Genomic DNA, 16572 nt, shown 5'->3' with positions numbered 1-16572 from the left:
AAATTTTTGGGCCATTTTCTCAGTCTTCATGGTGGATTTTTCCAGGCCAGCCATTTTCTCTTCTATATTTGAGATCCTATTTTCTAAATGATCTAGTCTGCTTTTAATACTTTCAAGGGAGATTTTGACTTCCTGTATTATAGACATCATCTCTAACAGTTTCGTTTGAGTCTTTTATAAAGTGTGTAATTCCTCTCTTAGAACTTGCAAGAATTTCCTCATCTCCCGGAACTTAGCAACTTCTTTCTCCTTTCTCTAGCAGTTCATTGTTTCTCTTCTCTTCCATCTCTGTTAGCTTTGACATTATGAATGCTCTAAATTCCTTATCAGACATTTCCATGATTTTCACTGAACTGCTTGTGGAAGAAGAAGAGTTACTCTTTTCCCTTGGAGGAGAGGTATTTTCTTGTTTTCCCTTATTTCTTGTGATCCGGCAGTGACTTCTTGTCATCTGATGGATGGTGTGTTTCTTTTAAATTCTTGAAATTCAGTCGCTAGCTTGTTTGTTGGAGGCTCAATTATCAGTAGAAAGTCTTCATTTCTCTTGTACCCTGCAATACCTAGTTCACAGGAGCCATGTGGAACCTTCTTCCGACAACTTAGTTCTTGATTTATCTTTTTTTTAGGTTGATTAGCTAGATGAAGTAAGTTCTAAATGTTTTTCTACTGTAGTTGGTAAAAACTTTAACAGTATAAAAGTTTATTCACTTATTGCCGTGTGTCTAGAGAATATCACGGTTCTGGTTGTGAAAAATGTCATAATTTGCTTTCACTGCAGAGCTTTGAAAGGAGTTTTGCGAGTAGGCGTATTGGCAAAAGGATTACTTCTTCGAGGAGATAGAAATGTCAACCTTGTTTTGCTGTGTTCAGAAAAACCTTCAAAGACATTATTAAGCCGTATTGCAGAAAACCTACCCAAACAGCTTGCTGTAAGTATTATGGAAATGTTCGTTATTACCCCTTGTCTAGTTCAAAAGATTTTGACAGGACTGCTTCAGTTTCATCCTAAATCAACCTTTAAAATGTGGGCCTGACTTTCCATATTGAGTTTCTTGCTTGATTATATAAACTGTCAAAACTATTGGGTCATTGGAAAAGTCATGACGTAGTTTTTTCTATGCAAAAATGTGTCATGACTTTTCCAACAACCGATATTTTCTATTTGGCCTTTGTAGGTTTTGTAGTGCTTATATTTGGCATGAAGCCATCTTGCTAATTTTTTTTAATTTGTTTATTTTTTTAACAACATTAATAGTATAGCAAAGCTCAATTTTATTTTTTTATTTATTTTGCCACTGGGTGTGTGCTGCACTTGTGAGAGAGAGAAAGAGAGAGAGAGACTGACTGACAGAGGAAGTGAGAGAGAAAGTAAGAAATCATCACCCAGGCAGATGGACATACTGCATTCCCTTCATTCTCCTAGGATTTTGGGCACACATGCACACACGCACATGAAACTGATGTGGTTTTTTGTGTGTGTGTGAGGTTTTTTGCTATAGCGCACGTGGGCTCACCAGACAGACAGACAGAGAGAGAGAGGCAGAAAGCGAGAAATCACCCCCCAGGGAGGATGGCCACACCGCAACTCCTTCTCCTCCATTCTCCTCTCAGGATATTGGGCATGCATGCACATGCGCCCGGTGTGAGTTTTAAGCCCCTGGGTGTCAGGGACACGATCCGCAGTCGACTACATGGGAATCCAGCAACATAGCCATTACACTAACTGCTGGTCCAAAACTGATGTGATTTTTAAGCTGCCAGGTCCAGTGCTTGAAGCAGCATTGACCATGTGGGAGTCTAGCACCTTAACCACTACTCCACCTGCTACCCCTGCAAACTTGGAATTTTTAAATTCACAAACCCATTGCCTGTTTAGTTAAGTTCTTGTTTTTGGTAAGATATAGTAACTAAAATAGAGAATATTTATTATCCAAATTTCCTCAATTTTGTGAATATTAATACAACATTCCTCCCCCCCCCCTTTTTTTCTATTATTTGCCAAAGGGCACATGCATTTATCAAAGAGAAGGGTGAGAAAGCACACCCCTTCTTCCCCAAGGGAATGGGCATTCGTAAACATGCATTCATTATATTTTTCAGGCTATAAGGTCTGGGTCTTGAGCCATGTGGTCAGCCATGTGAGATCCAGCAACCTTAACCACCAGATGGGACCTCAACGTTCTCTTTTGATTTTACTTGATTTCTTTTTCCATTTTTTAATTACTCACTTAATTTTATTATTATTATTATTATTTAATTTGCAATTGGGCATGTGTGCACACCAGAGATTTACTTTGTATATTAGCTTCTCAGAGTGACTGAAATTTAAAATGTTTGGGCTGGGGGATGAAGGGGAAAAAATAAATGATTCTTTGTATAAATTAATGTAGAAAACTACTTCAAAACCTTGGGATTTAAGTAGGCACTCCATATGCAAGTCTGGAGATTTCATTCGTAATTTATATTCTGCGATAGTGACTCAGGGAAGTATATGACTACAACAGAACAATCAATAAGGAAAAGGACAGTCAGGCCAGTAGATGGCGTAATGGTTATGTTGCTGAACTCCTGTGTAGTTGATTGCGGTTCGAGTCCTAGACCCAGTGACTGAAAACTCACACTGGGCATGTGTACATGCATGCTCAAGATTTTGAGAGGAGAATGAAGGAGATGGAATTGTGTTGTGGCCACACACACACACACCCGAGGGATGATTTCTCGCTGACTGCCTCTGTCTCTAGTGAGAACACACACCCTAAAAAAGGCAAAAAAATCTCTCTTAAATAAAAAAATGAAAAGAAGGGGCTGGCAGGTGGTGTGGTAGCTAAGGGCACTAGACTCCTACACTGCCAACGAATGAGTCCTGGACCTAGTGGCTTAATTTCTCTTTCTCTCTCTCTCTCTCTCTCTCTCTTTCTCTGTCCCTCTATGGTCAAGTTAAAATAAATAAAGTCAAATAAAATAATTATTTTTTAAAAATGAAAAAGGATGGTGAAGCACAGTATTAAATTTAAGCCTTGACAGCTCCAGCACTTACTGTTACCCATTTTGTATTGCCATTGTTCCAGATGTAATGTTTGTTTGTTTGTTTTGTTTAGAGAGAGTTTGTTTGTTTTGTTTTGTTTTATTTAGAGAGAAAGAGATTTTTGCTATAGGGCATGTGCACTCACTAGAGAGCAGAAAGTGAAAAATCACACCCCCCTGCCCTGGGGGGAAATGGCCATGCCACATCCCTTCTCCATTCTCCTCTTGGGATCTTGGGCACACACACTTATGTGTCTAGCGTGAATTTTAAGCTGCCCTCGGGTCAAGGACTTAAACTGTGTTGACTGCATAGAAGTTCTGCGACGTAAGCATTATGCCATCTGCTGGTCCCTTGTAAAGTTCCTTTTGGTAGATGAGTCTTTTAAGTATCAGGAACCAGCAGAATTGACATTGTTTGTCTACTTCCTCCTCTGTTTAGGTTCCTAGGGCAATGAATGGAGAAAAATTAAAGATTTGGGGGCCTTGGAAGAATTATAGAATTTGCAAAAGACATATTGAATCCCATTTGTGGTGTTTAGCAAAACTGCAAAGCAAGAACTACTATATCTTAACTAAATTAACAGTTAACCAATTGTGATAAAAGCAAAATATTCTTTCCAAATCTATCCAGTTTCATTGTATAAGTGGATAAGCAAGTGAAATAAAATTCTTCATCATTATCATCGTGGTAACATTTACAAGGTGTTTTATTAAGTGCTTTGTGTGGTTAATTCATTTATTTAGACCACCTACACTCTTAGACATAAGGTAAAATTTTTGTCCCATTTTCCAGAAATAGGTACAGGAGAGTAAAATAATTTGCCCATCTTTACATTACTAATGAAATGGTAAAGATAGAATTTGAACTTAGATTCTGTACTGTAAATGTTCCACATAACTTTTTTAATAATTTGTTTATTTAATTTTATTTATTATTTTTTAATTTGACCAGAGAAAGGCAGAGAGAGCAAGAGAGGAAAAGTGAACAGAGAAAGGCAGAGAGCAAGAGAGGAAAAGTGAGAAAGCAAGCTATCAAGTTCAGGACTCGAACCACAGTCAACCATGTGGAAGTCCAGCACCTTAATCACTATACTACCTGCCACCCCTACTCCACTTAACTTTTGTAGAAACTTCATTAATAAAACTGGGGCTTATTACATATCTACCCAACCAGGACTTTTTATTCTCTGATAAAATGTAGATCTGTTGTTGTACTTAGGAAGGTACAATGGAAATGGTTCAATTATGGCTCCTATTGTCAGAAATCTATTTTAGTTTCTTTCCGTTTCTCTAAATATATATGAGAAATATGGCATTGTTTCTTTTATCCAAGAGTTTATCACTTAAGAGAAACAGATAAATAACTAGTATAATGCAAATAATGATAAATATTAGCTCAGTGATGAATTTGAAAAGTGAGAATGAACAAGAAATTAATGATACTGACATAGCAAGACTTCTTAGAATAGTTATGGCTTACAGTAATGAGAAAGTAAAAGAGCTATAAAGCTGCCTTGGTTAATGCAATAGAATTCTACTGGCTGCTGTATCTGTTTCTGAGAAATGTATCTGATTCTGGGGAAATATGCTTTCTGGAAGCTACTTTGTGTCAAGAAATAGGAATTCATTTTCTTTTTTTGTTTGTTTTGTTTTGTTTTATTTAGAGAGAAAGAGATTTTTGCTATAGGGCATGTGCACTCACTAGAGAGCAGAAAGTGAAAAATCACACCCCCCTGCCCTGGGGGGAAATGGCCATGCCACATCCCTTCTCCATTCTCCTCTTGGGATCTTGGGCACACACACTTATGTGTCTAGCGTGAATTTTAAGCTGCCCTCGGGTCAAGGACTTAAACTGTGTTGACTGCATAGAAGTTCTGCGACGTAAGCATTATGCCATCTGCTGGTCCCTTGTAAAGTTCCTTTTGGTAGATGAGTCTTTTAAGTATCAGGAACCAGCAGAATTGACATTGTTTGTCTACTTCCTCCTCTGTTTAGGTTCCTAGGGCAATGAATGGAGAAAAATTAAAGATTTGGGGGCCTTGGAAGAATTATAGAATTTGCAAAAGACATATTGAATCCCATTTGTGGTGTTTAGCAAAACTGCAAAGCAAGAACTACTATATCTTAACTAAATTAACAGTTAACCAATTGTGATAAAAGCAAAATATTCTTTCCAAATCTATCCAGTTTCATTGTATAAGTGGATAAGCAAGTGAAATAAAATTCTTCATCATTATCATCGTGGTAACATTTACAAGGGGTTTTATTAAGTGCTTTGTGTGGTTAATTCATTTATTTAGACCACCTACACTCTTAGACATAAGGTAAAATTTTTGTCCCATTTTCCAGAAATAGGTACAGGAGAGTAAAATAATTTGCCCATCTTTACATTACTAATGAAATGGTAAAGATAGAATTTGAACTTAGATTCTATACTGTAAATGTTCCACATAACTTTTTTAATAATTTGTTTATTTAATTTTATTTATTATTTTTTAATTTGACCAGAGAAAGGCAGAGAGAGCAAGAGAGGAAAAGTGAACAGAGAAAGGCAGAGAGCAAGAGAGGAAAAGTGAGAAAGCAAGCTATCAAGTTCAGGACTCGAACCACAGTCAACCATGTGGAAGTCCAGCACCTTAATCACTATACTACCTGCCACCCCTACTCCACTTAACTTTTGTAGAAACTTCATTAATAAAACTGGGGCTTATTACATATCTACCCAACCAGGACTTTTTATTCTCTGATAAAATGTAGATCTGTTGTTGTACTTAGGAAGGTACAATGGAAATGGTTCAATTATGGCTCCTATTGTCAGAAATCTATTTTAGTTTCTTTCCGTTTCTCTAAATATATATGAGAAATATGGCATTGTTTCTTTTATCCAAGAGTTTATCACTTAAGAGAAACAGATAAATAACTAGTATAATGCAAATAATGATAAATATTAGCTCAGTGATGAATTTGAAAAGTGAGAATGAACAAGAAATTAATGATACTGACATAGCAAGACTTCTTAGAATAGTTATGGCTTACAGTAATGAGAAAGTAAAAGAGCTATAAAGCTGCCTTGGTTAATGCAATAGATCCAGCTAATTTTTTATATTCTTCATTATATAGGTTATAAGTCCTGAGAAGTATGACATAAAATGTGCTGTATCTGAAGCGGCAATAATTTTGAATTCATGTGTGGAACCCAAAATGCAAGTCACTATCACCCTGACATCTCCAATTATTCGAGAAGAGAACATGAGGGAAGGAGGTTGGAAAGCCATTAAACATTCTACTTTTCTATTAACTTCTTTATTTACCTTCTCTTTATGATGGCATTAGGCCCTAGAAGGCAACATGCTGGCATTACATGTGAATTTGATAGATTTAACTTATTTAGCAACCACTTTTGCTTAAGATCATTTCCCACAAAGTAAATGCTCTTTTTAGTGATGTAGTTTTGTACAAAATACTTACGGTCTGATTGATTTTCTTGATTTATTTATTTTTTTCATTTTTGCTAACCTCAGATTTCTGGAAAAAAAAATTTTAACTTCAAAAATTTTACTGGCATGGTCGATACATGAAAAAAATGTTTAAATGTCACTAGGAACTAGGGGCCACAGCTCTACTTTCTGTTAAAAGTTCTTGCTCTTGCCTTATCTTAGAGAAAAGATGAGTTTCACAGGCAAAATTGGCTAAATCTTCATAACATTTATATTTTTAAGAAGTATTGTTATTTATGTCACCAAGGATCTGGCTCGTCCGGATGTAAATATTTCTAGTTCTCTGAGGTTGCTCTTTGGTTTGTAGCACTTCCATAAATAGAGAGCATCCTGATGCATACAGATTTGGACGTTTGACCTGTGCTAAAGATAATGAAAAATAAATGGTGTAGATAGAGTTAGTGAACCACAGTATAATTAAGGGTTTTTAAACTTAATTTACAATTGTAGAATGTGAAATCCCGCTGGTGCCAGCAATGTTGCTTTGGGGACTATTCTGTAACATTTTCCAAGCTTCAAAAGCTTAAAAGCCAAAAAGCATGATCAGTGTCTGCAGTATGTTGGTTCTTTTATTTTGTGGGTCAGATAAAATTTACTTTGTTTCCTTTCATGTTCTTTTTAAACATCTTAACTTATTGGATATGGAGTTACAGTCCACACTAATTTTTATTTGTGATACAAGTTGAGGAGAAAGTGTGCTATATATTGTGTGCTAAAATTTATTTGTATAAAATGTCATCAATAGGCTCTCAATTACTGTTCCTTTAAACTTTTTTCTTACATCAAAATGATTTTTCTTTAAGGAACAGGACTTTTCTCAACCCAAGAAAAGACCATTTTACCAAAAATGTCCTTCAGAGGCATATTTAATCTTGCCTACTTTGTATTTATGTCATATTAGGATTCGTATATTGTATCTTAAGCTTTGCGTCTTAAAAATAAATAGGTTTTCGGTAAAGGTCATTTATATGAACATGAGATTGGACTCAAGATCTGGCCGTGGAAAAAATAGTTCCTGAGTCAATCTGGTCAGGTCATATAAAGCATAGACTCTTAGGATTTGAATCTAATATAAATTACAAATATATGTTATATTTAATATGAATTTTAACTCATGTAACCATTTAACTTTACTTTAGGATACTTTTTTTTTCAGTTATATTTAGGGTTAATTAAATTTGTGCAATAGCAAGCCATTTTATTATGTTGTACAATCTAGTAGTGTCATATTTGCAAAAAATTCTTTGATAACCTAGGCCTTCTAAAGGAAACAAAATTATATTTTTGTCTGACCCAGACCTGAGTTAGAATTACCTGACTGAATTTCATAAATATGGCGAGGGTAATGGTCAGTTCAAAATTGAAAGATTTTGCTTCAAGACACTGAGCTGAAAAGTTGGATGTGCAAAAGTGTAGAAACATTGATAGAGTGAGTGTTCCTTGCTGCAGATAGCTGCAGTAAACCATGTCTTTAGCTTCATTATGAAGATTGCTTCTTTTTGCTGCAGAATAACGGTATGTATTCTCTCTCACTGCAGCTCCTAATGCTCTGTGTCTTAAAATCATTTAAAGCCTATAGCTTGCTTTGGGGAGTTAGTACAGGGGGAAGGAAGGCTTTGCCGGAGGAACAATTGTAAATCACAAGACTTATTACTTGCGCATGGTGTGGTAGCCTCTTAAATGCGTATTGGTCCTGTTTGATACCAAAATGACTTAATAAAGGAAATTATTAAATTGTCGAAATAACTGTTAAACACACGACAGATCTGTTTTATGGTAGTGTTTGACAGTTAAACATTAAGTAAACACTTAATTGACTTTAAGCTTGAAATGTTCAAAATGCTCTAACCCTTGCTGCAGAGTCTTTTCCACAGCAAGTCAAGTATTGTGTGTGTTTTTTTCCACCTGTAGCTTATCAGGCCCGGTCCAAAGCCTTCTGGGGATTGATTCCTGTCAGGGGTTGCTGCCAAGACATCGGAAGGATTTTTGACCAAGGTTTTCAAAAGCTCAGTGTCACATCTGCCATTTGATTAAGGAGGGATTTTGGATGCAGAGTCTGGCATTTGTCCTTCGTGTGGCTGTTTTATTTGTTTTGTCTTTGTCTCTTAGAATTGAGCAGTGTTCACACTAGTTTTTAAATGGTCTACGGAATTCTCTATTTTACATAACCATGTTAATTTAAATTAATATATTCTTATTAACTTTTAATCATAAAATAGTGTGGACACAGCATGTCTTCTCATTGGTGATTAACCCCTTAAAATTTATGAAGGATAAGAATTTGCATTTTGTTTTTATAAATTAGCTGATTGTTTTGTTTGTTAACTGGGTAGTAGGCAACAAGTATGATTTTAGCATATCATATCTAAGGGGTTAATCCACTTGAAATACAAAATGGGTGCAAAAATCCACACTCTAAATTTAACTAAAATATTTTAACTTTTACAGCTCTAATTTGTTTTTAAATTGCAATAGGTGTCTTGGCATCTTTGAATTTGTATCATTGATTAAAATTTCCAAAGTTTTGAATGCTTGAGTACGAATTATTTTTTTCCCCTTTAAAATGAAGGAAATTATAATTGTGGGTTAATATTAGAAATTTAGAAACTTTTTTAGAAGAGATTGCACATTGTCACCTGTGTGCATTCTAGCTTAGCAAATGAAGTTGGGAAATAGAGGTCCTTCAGCATTCTGTAACCCTCCTTTGGGAAGTGGTGGAGGTATTTTCTTCTATCTTTCTACTTAGCTGTGCTTTCCTCTGTTCCTTTTTCTTCTCTCAGAGTAGTTGTTACATTCAAGTTATTTTGGTGTTCAATAGTTGGTCTTGTGGCTTTACAGTTACTACTGGTTTTTGTCATCATAGTTTCTTTTTAGCACCAAATTCTTCTTTCACCATTCATTCCCAGAATGCCACATAATTTTCTCTTCTAATATGTTTTCTGAAAAATCTACCCTACTGATTAGTTGAGGCATAAGAACTAAGAAATCCCAGACAGGTGATTGAATTCTCAGTTTTTAAGCATACTTTTCAAAATGTTGTCTGCTTAAAATAAAAGACATTATTTTCTAAGGTTTCTGAGTGTTCATAGTAAACTACACAATCAGATAACTTGCTCAGAATTGCAGCTTGTAGCCTTGAAATCATCTTAAACTATTTATCTTACTTTTTTTTAAATTTTCTCCTTCATGTTCATTTGATGTACTCAGTGAAATGTTCAGTTATATCTTAAATGCCCATAATTTTGGTGCTCATTGGCCTTAAGACTGTTATATTTGATTGATTGCTTCATATAATTTTTCTATGATTAGAAAATATTTATACTACTAAAATTATTAAAAGCTGTGAATTAGATTCAGTTAGTTGGTATTTGCTTTTAATAGTTCAATTAGCAAAATTTGCTGTTGTTTTTATACACATTTAAACAGATATGTTTTAGATGAATATAAATCTGCCATTTGACTACTTTTATGAATGACTTACTCATTTAAATTTACTACTTGTCCTGGTTTATTTTGATATTAATATTTTCTCAAGTTTTGTAGCTCATTTATCTTTTAATTAAAAGACCCTAACACGTTGTTTAACATCAAAGCATTCACCATAATACATCTTTTCTGTACATAATTCTGTTTAAGCATGCCAGTTCTTGCTACCCTTTTCTGCTTTACCCATTTTTCTCTCTACTTATTCTTTCGAATGCTTCATAGGAACTTTGGGTTTTAATGGGCATTTTTATATTCCTTTATGGCCAAAATTCTTTTGTGGAAGAGAAGGCATTGAACTCTTAGAAATACTTGGGTTTTGTTTTTGTTTTTGTTTTTCCTATTATTACTACATTGGTCATTACTCTTTTTTTTTAGAGTTTTTTGCTATAGAGGGCGTGTGTACTCGCCAGAAAGACAGAAAGCGAGAAATCATTCCCCCAGTGGGGATGACCATACCACAGTCCCTTCTCCTCCATTCTCCTTTAGGGATCTTGGGCACACATGCACACACGCCCGGCATGAGTTTAAGCCACTGGATCCGGCCGGGACTCAAACCATGGTCAACTACATGGGAGTCCAGCGACATAGCCATTACACCAAGTGCTGGTCCCAGTCATTACATATTTATGATCAGTTCTTTGCTGTTTTATGTAGCCCCAGAATAACCTATGATCTTTAAGAATACAGAACAAAACTCAGTAGTTTATTGTACATTGTCATTTATTAAGGTGGATTTTTGTGTTCCCTCTTGTCTTGTCTTCTCTGTGCTGGTGCGCTGTGTCCAGTAATCTTTCCTTTAGACTTTGTTTTGGTGGGTATAGTGTATTATATTTTCAGAAACTATTCATTATATTACTAAATTAAGAATTTAATTCATTTATTCTTCATATTGGATTCTATAAATTTGTTGAAAATACCTCCCTGGGTATATTAAAGTATTGACAAACTCTCAGATGGCTCATGTGACACTGGTGCTACTTTAAGGAAGTGTCTTGCTCACCTGGTCAAACACCCATTCCTCACTGCATTTTGCCAATTCAATCCATTTTAGATGTAACCTCGGGTATGGTGAAAGACCCACCGGACGTCTTGGACAGGCAAAAATGCCTTGACGCTCTGGCTGCTCTACGCCACGCTAAGTGGTTCCAGGTTCGGAACATCATTTTACTTTTTTCTTGTAGCCTTATGAGAGAGTAGTTCAGTACAACATGTTTAACTGTGCTTAAACATTTCAAAAGATTGCCCAAACAATACTATTTTGAACTAAATCTCAGAAAATATGTTAACATAGAAAGCTGGGTATAAAGATCTGCATATTGCAGTTACTATTAATTTGACAATAAACTTAGGTTTGGGGGGTGTTTCGTAGCTTGGGTTTTTATTTTTATTTTTGGTGGCTGTATTTAAAGTTAACTTCTGTAGGAACATCACATTTGTGTACATATATTATATTCCATAAGGCTGCAGATGAACTTTGCTTTAAATAATGGAATATGTGTTTAAAGCTTTGTGTATAGTTTTAAGGTACCCCCCCCCTTTCTCTAAAATAAGTGTAGGGAGTGAAAGGGGAGGAAGCAGCTGTTTGGTTTAGTGACTTTGCAGTCATGCAAAGGCACAGAAGGGAAACCAAACAGATTTCCTTAACCTTTCAGTCCCTAGACAAACTTTTTAGCTCTCTACTTTTTCTATTGTTTCTGATATAGGCAGATCTTTTTTTTTTTTTTTTTTTAATTTGAGTTTACTGTTTTAAATGAATACAGGTCAAGGTTCACAGGGGATCAAGAAATATTATTCTTGTATAATCTGTTTACTTTGACCTAAATACCAGCTTTTAAATACTAACCCTGGCATAAAATATTGCTGTAAATGGCAGCTCATTGAATTCATTAATATTAAGTGTGATTATTTTTATTTTTATCTGAGCTTCCATTGGACAGTGGTATTTTAACTTTTTTTTTCATCAAGGGAAATTTTCAATATTTCTCAGTTTAATTCAATTGGTTTTTGTGTTGCCTTCAAGGCTAGAGCTAATGGTCTACAGTCCTGTGTGATTATCATACGTATTCTGCGAGACCTCTGCCAGCGAGTACCCACGTGGTCTGATTTTCCAAGCTGGGTAAGTAGCATATAACTGTATGTTGTAAAAAATAAACGTTTAGGAAATATTTCTGCAGTAACGTTTTATCCTGTAAGTTCACATTTAATTATCAATTTTATTTTCATTTACTAAATATAGTTTGTTTTTGTTTTTATTTTAATTTTTTATTACAACTCTGTCATGTCTTACCATTCCATAACCCATTTGCCTTGTTTACATGCATTCTTGTGTCAAACAATTTTTCCTCAGGGCCAGCAGGTGGCATGATGGTTAAGGTGCTGGACTCCCATATGGCTAACCTCAGTTCGAGTCCCAGATCTGACTGCTTTCTTTCTCATTTTCCCTCTCGAATACTCTCTCATGAGCACATGTGCCCCATAGGACACTTTTAAATAACAATAATAAATAAATAAATAAATATTTTTTTAATGAGAGATTCATATCAGTCATAGAATGTTTAGTTTTCTCAGAATTTGCTAATTAAAGAACTTGATATTTCCCTTTTACATTTTTCATTTTTTGCTCTTCTGGCAGTGTTTATTAATTTTTTAAGATACTATAGTAATTATTAATTGACTTTTACATACAGAGATATAGTATAGAGGAGATGGCTCAGAAATGAGCTGTTTATTGCCCTTTGCAGAGTTCTGTTGAGGTTTTTAAGAAAATAATATATATGGTTGGGTTTTGTTTTGTTTGAGAGATTTTTGCTATAGGGTGTGTGCAAGAAATCACCCCTCAGTGGGAATGGTCATACCACAGTCTCTTCTCCTCCATTCTCATCTGGGGATTGTGGGTTTGCATGCACACACTCCCAGCATGAGTTTAGGCCACTGGGTCCGGCACTTGAACTGCAGTTGACTACATAGGAGTTCGGCAACATAGAAATTACTCCCTCTGCTGATCTCTGGATTTTTCTTATTGATATTAGATTTTTGGTATACAGTGCATGTGATGGCCAGAGAGAGAGAAAGCGAGAGATCACGCTTCAGAGGGGATAGCTATGCCCTAATCTGTTCTCTGTTCTCCTCTCTGGATTATGGGTAAGCACACACATGTGCTCAGCATGAGTTTTAAGCCACTGGGTTCAGGACTCTAATCCCGTGGTCAACTACATGGGAGTCCAGTGATGTAACCATTATGCAGTCTGCTGGTTCCATGGTTGGGAATTTTAAAAATTCAGAATAAAATACATTATAAAAAAAATGCATGAAAGCTGGGGCTGGCAGGTGGCATGGTGGTTAAGATGCTAGGGACCCACATGACTGACGATGGTTGAAGTCCCAGACTTGGCAACTTGCTTTCTCTCTGTCACTCTCTGGTCAAATTGAAGAATAATGATAATAAATGAAATTAAATAATTCTTTAAAAGTTAATGCATGAAAGCTATGAAATTCAATAATGCATAAAGTTACAAAAAAGAAGTAAATGCCTTTTTTTAAAAAAAGAAAATTATTTTATTTAACTTTATTTACTTATTTTTTAAAGTTGACCAGAGAGGGAGAGGGAAATTAAGAAAGCAAGCCACTAGGTTTAGGACTCAAACTGCAGTAGGCCATGTGGGGGAGTCTGGCACCCTTAACTACCAGGCCACCTGCTTGCCCCAACCTTCTTGTTTTAAAGGCAGATTACTTTAATAGTTAGCTATGATTTCTTTTGGGACAAACAAAGCATGTGTATATTATATATGTTTCTATTTTTATATTTCAAACCCTTTGGTTCCTATGTAGGAAGAATTCAAACAGAGAAGGATTCATTCTAAAATAAAACAATATACTGATTTCAAAGTTGGGTTAATGAGAATTAAGTAGTTAGGGTTAATTTTTTATTTCTTTAAAAAAAAAACACACAAAGGTGACTGTACTATTTATAACCTCCTTTCCTCTCTTCCTTCATTCCTTCTTTCTTTTTGTCTTTTTTTATTTTATTTTGTCAGAGGGTGCATGTGCTCAACAGAGAAATTCCCCACAGGGAGAGGGGGAGGGGAGAAAGTACCTCATAATTGGGTGTGCTTCCTCCATTTCTCATCTTGTCAGGATGTGGGGCATGCATGCACATATGCCTGGCCTGTGTTTCTGGCCACCAGATCTGAGATTTGTTCATGTGGATCTGGCTTCCTTAACCACTGGACCATATGGCCAGCCCTGCATCTTAGTAAAAAAACATCTTAGAACTCTGAAAAGGTACAGGCAGATCTATCTCTTAACTACAAGGGGATTGCAGTTTGGCCATCCCACCCCACCCCACCCCGGGGAGGGGATGATTTCTTACTTTACCTTTTTCTTTCTCTCTGTCTGTCTTCAGTGACCATAAATGCCCTATAGTAAAAACTAAACCAAATGAAAAACTACAAGAACTATATTTACCTTTTATAGTCATATCCCCAGTGGTTATTTCTGTATTTAAATGGTCCATTGCCAACTACTAGGCTTTTGGGAGGCTTCTTCCTTTTATTTATTGGTTGATTGTAGTCTATAATCAAATAGTTTTTAATCAAAAAGGATTTTATTAATTCTTTTTATATTTGAGCATCTTTTACCAATTGCCATTATTTTAATAAGAAATACTTTGTTAGGTCAAAATTTCTCCCTTTCCATTTGTTGATATTGTGCCATTATCCTCTGCCATTTAGTACTTTTAAGTCTAAGTCTAGTCTAAATCTTTTTTTAACCTTACTGTTTTCTCCAAGCTGCTAAAAGAATTTTTTTTTCCTTAAATTTCAGTAACTCACCTAATTGCTAGAAAATGTTGTTCAATATGCCCGTTTGTCCTCCAAATTTCATTTTTCTTTTAGTTAGGGGAGAAAAGTAATTTTCTGTTATTTTTGATTAATATGATTCTCCATGTTAAAGACACCAATTATTCTCTGGTTGGATTATCTTTGAGTACCTGTTATTCTTTTCTCTTTAGTTAATCTTGTGTCCCTTGTGATTGCCTGGCAGTATCTTGGTTTTCACCTCTTCTACTTTTGCTATTTATAATTTGTTCTCTTTTTCATTTATTTAATTCTCCATTGCTGTTTTTTACTTCATTTTGCTTTGATTGACTCTGCAGTCATCTCAATTCTGAGCTCTTAATTTTACTGGCATTATGTACTCAAGTTTTCTTAGAAGTCAGAATATTAACAGATTATATCTTGTTCCCTTAATTAAAATTCATCCAGAATAGATTATTTAAAAAAAAAAATTAGGGGGGACCAGCAGTTAGCTTAATGGTTATGTCTCTGGACTCCCATGTAGTGGACCACAGTTCAAGTCCTGGACCCAGTGGCTTAAATTCACACCGGGCACGTGTGTATGCATGCCCAAGATCCTGAGAGGAGAATGGAGGAGAAGGGATTGCGGCATGGCCATCCCCCCGAGGGGTGACTTCTCGCTTTCAGATTATCTCTCTGTCTGTTTCTGTCTTTCTGGTGAGCACACGCACCCTATAGCAAAAACCTCTCAAAAAAAAAAAAAAGAAAGAAATTAGGTATAGGGCTCGTGCATTCCCGGGGGTGTTGGGTGGAAATAATACTCCTCCCAGAGGGATTGGCCACAGTCCCTTTTCTACATTCTCCTCTCAGGATTTTTGGCATGCATGCAATGCATCCAGTGCTTTCCTGGTCACCAGGTAGAGACTTGAACCACTCAGTCAGCCATGTGAAATCTAGTCACTTTAACCACCATGCAATGTGGTCGGCCCCATTTTAAGCTGTAATAGACTCTCTCTCTCTCTCTTTAATTGTCAGAATACATGTTTACTTACTAAAGGAGAGAAGAGAAAGAGAGAAAGGAGCACCCTCCACAGAGCTGTCAATCATGTCGATAATCCCCTTCCTCTTGGGCATGTGTATATACACACCCAGCATGCTTTTTTTTTTTTCCCCCCCGAAAGTATTTTATTTAACTTCCTTCCTGAGAGGGGGAAAGCATGAAAGCAAGCTGCCAGGTCTAGGACTCGAACTGCAGTCTGCCATATGGAAGTCAAGCATCCTTAACCGTCATGCCACCTGCTACACCACCCCACCCCCCGGTGTGCCTTTTAAGCCATTGGGCCCTGGATTTGAACCATGGTCAGCCTCGTGTGATCCAGCTCTCTTAACCATTAAGCTACAGGGCTAGTCCTAAAAGTTCAATATTTTTAAATTGCTTGCTTCACTATAGACAACCTCAGAAGACAGATAAGATATTTTATATACAGAGATTTATGCGATAGGGTGCGTGAACTTTCCAAGACAGAAAGCAAGAAACCACCCCCTGAGGAGGTGGCCATGCAGCAGTCTCTTCTCCATTCTCCTCTCAGGATCTTGGGCACGTATGCACTAGCTCCTGGCATGAGTTTTAAGCCACCGGGGTCCAAGACTTGAACCACAGTCAACCACTTGGGAATCCAGCAATGTAACCATTACACCATCTGCTGGTCCCAAGGTCAGATTTTGAAAATGTTTTGAATTACTTGAAACAATTTTGTGTCTACATATCTAAG

The 16572-nt window shown here is 36.1% G+C and overlaps 1 protein-coding gene across 1 annotated transcript in view; it reads left to right on the top strand.

Annotated features, from left to right (window-relative positions):
• ZFR (zinc finger RNA binding protein) overlaps positions 1–16572 on the top strand; it is a gene marked incomplete at its 5' end in the record, with an annotated part of 72643 nt that overhangs the window by 44413 nt on the left and 11658 nt on the right. The window contains 4 exon segments of the mRNA XM_014587815.1: positions 779–929; positions 6145–6286; positions 11059–11156; positions 12028–12123. Of these exon segments, the coding sequence (XP_014443301.1) occupies positions 779–929; positions 6145–6286; positions 11059–11156; positions 12028–12123 (487 nt within the window).

The sequence above is a fragment of the Tupaia chinensis genome, unplaced genomic scaffold, assembly GCF_000334495.1.
Source record: "Tupaia chinensis unplaced genomic scaffold, TupChi_1.0 Scaffold000237_1, whole genome shotgun sequence".
NCBI classification, from domain to species: domain Eukaryota; kingdom Metazoa; phylum Chordata; class Mammalia; order Scandentia; family Tupaiidae; genus Tupaia; species Tupaia belangeri.
Note: the sequence above shows the minus strand (reverse complement) of the source record. Positions and strands in the feature narration are given on the sequence as shown.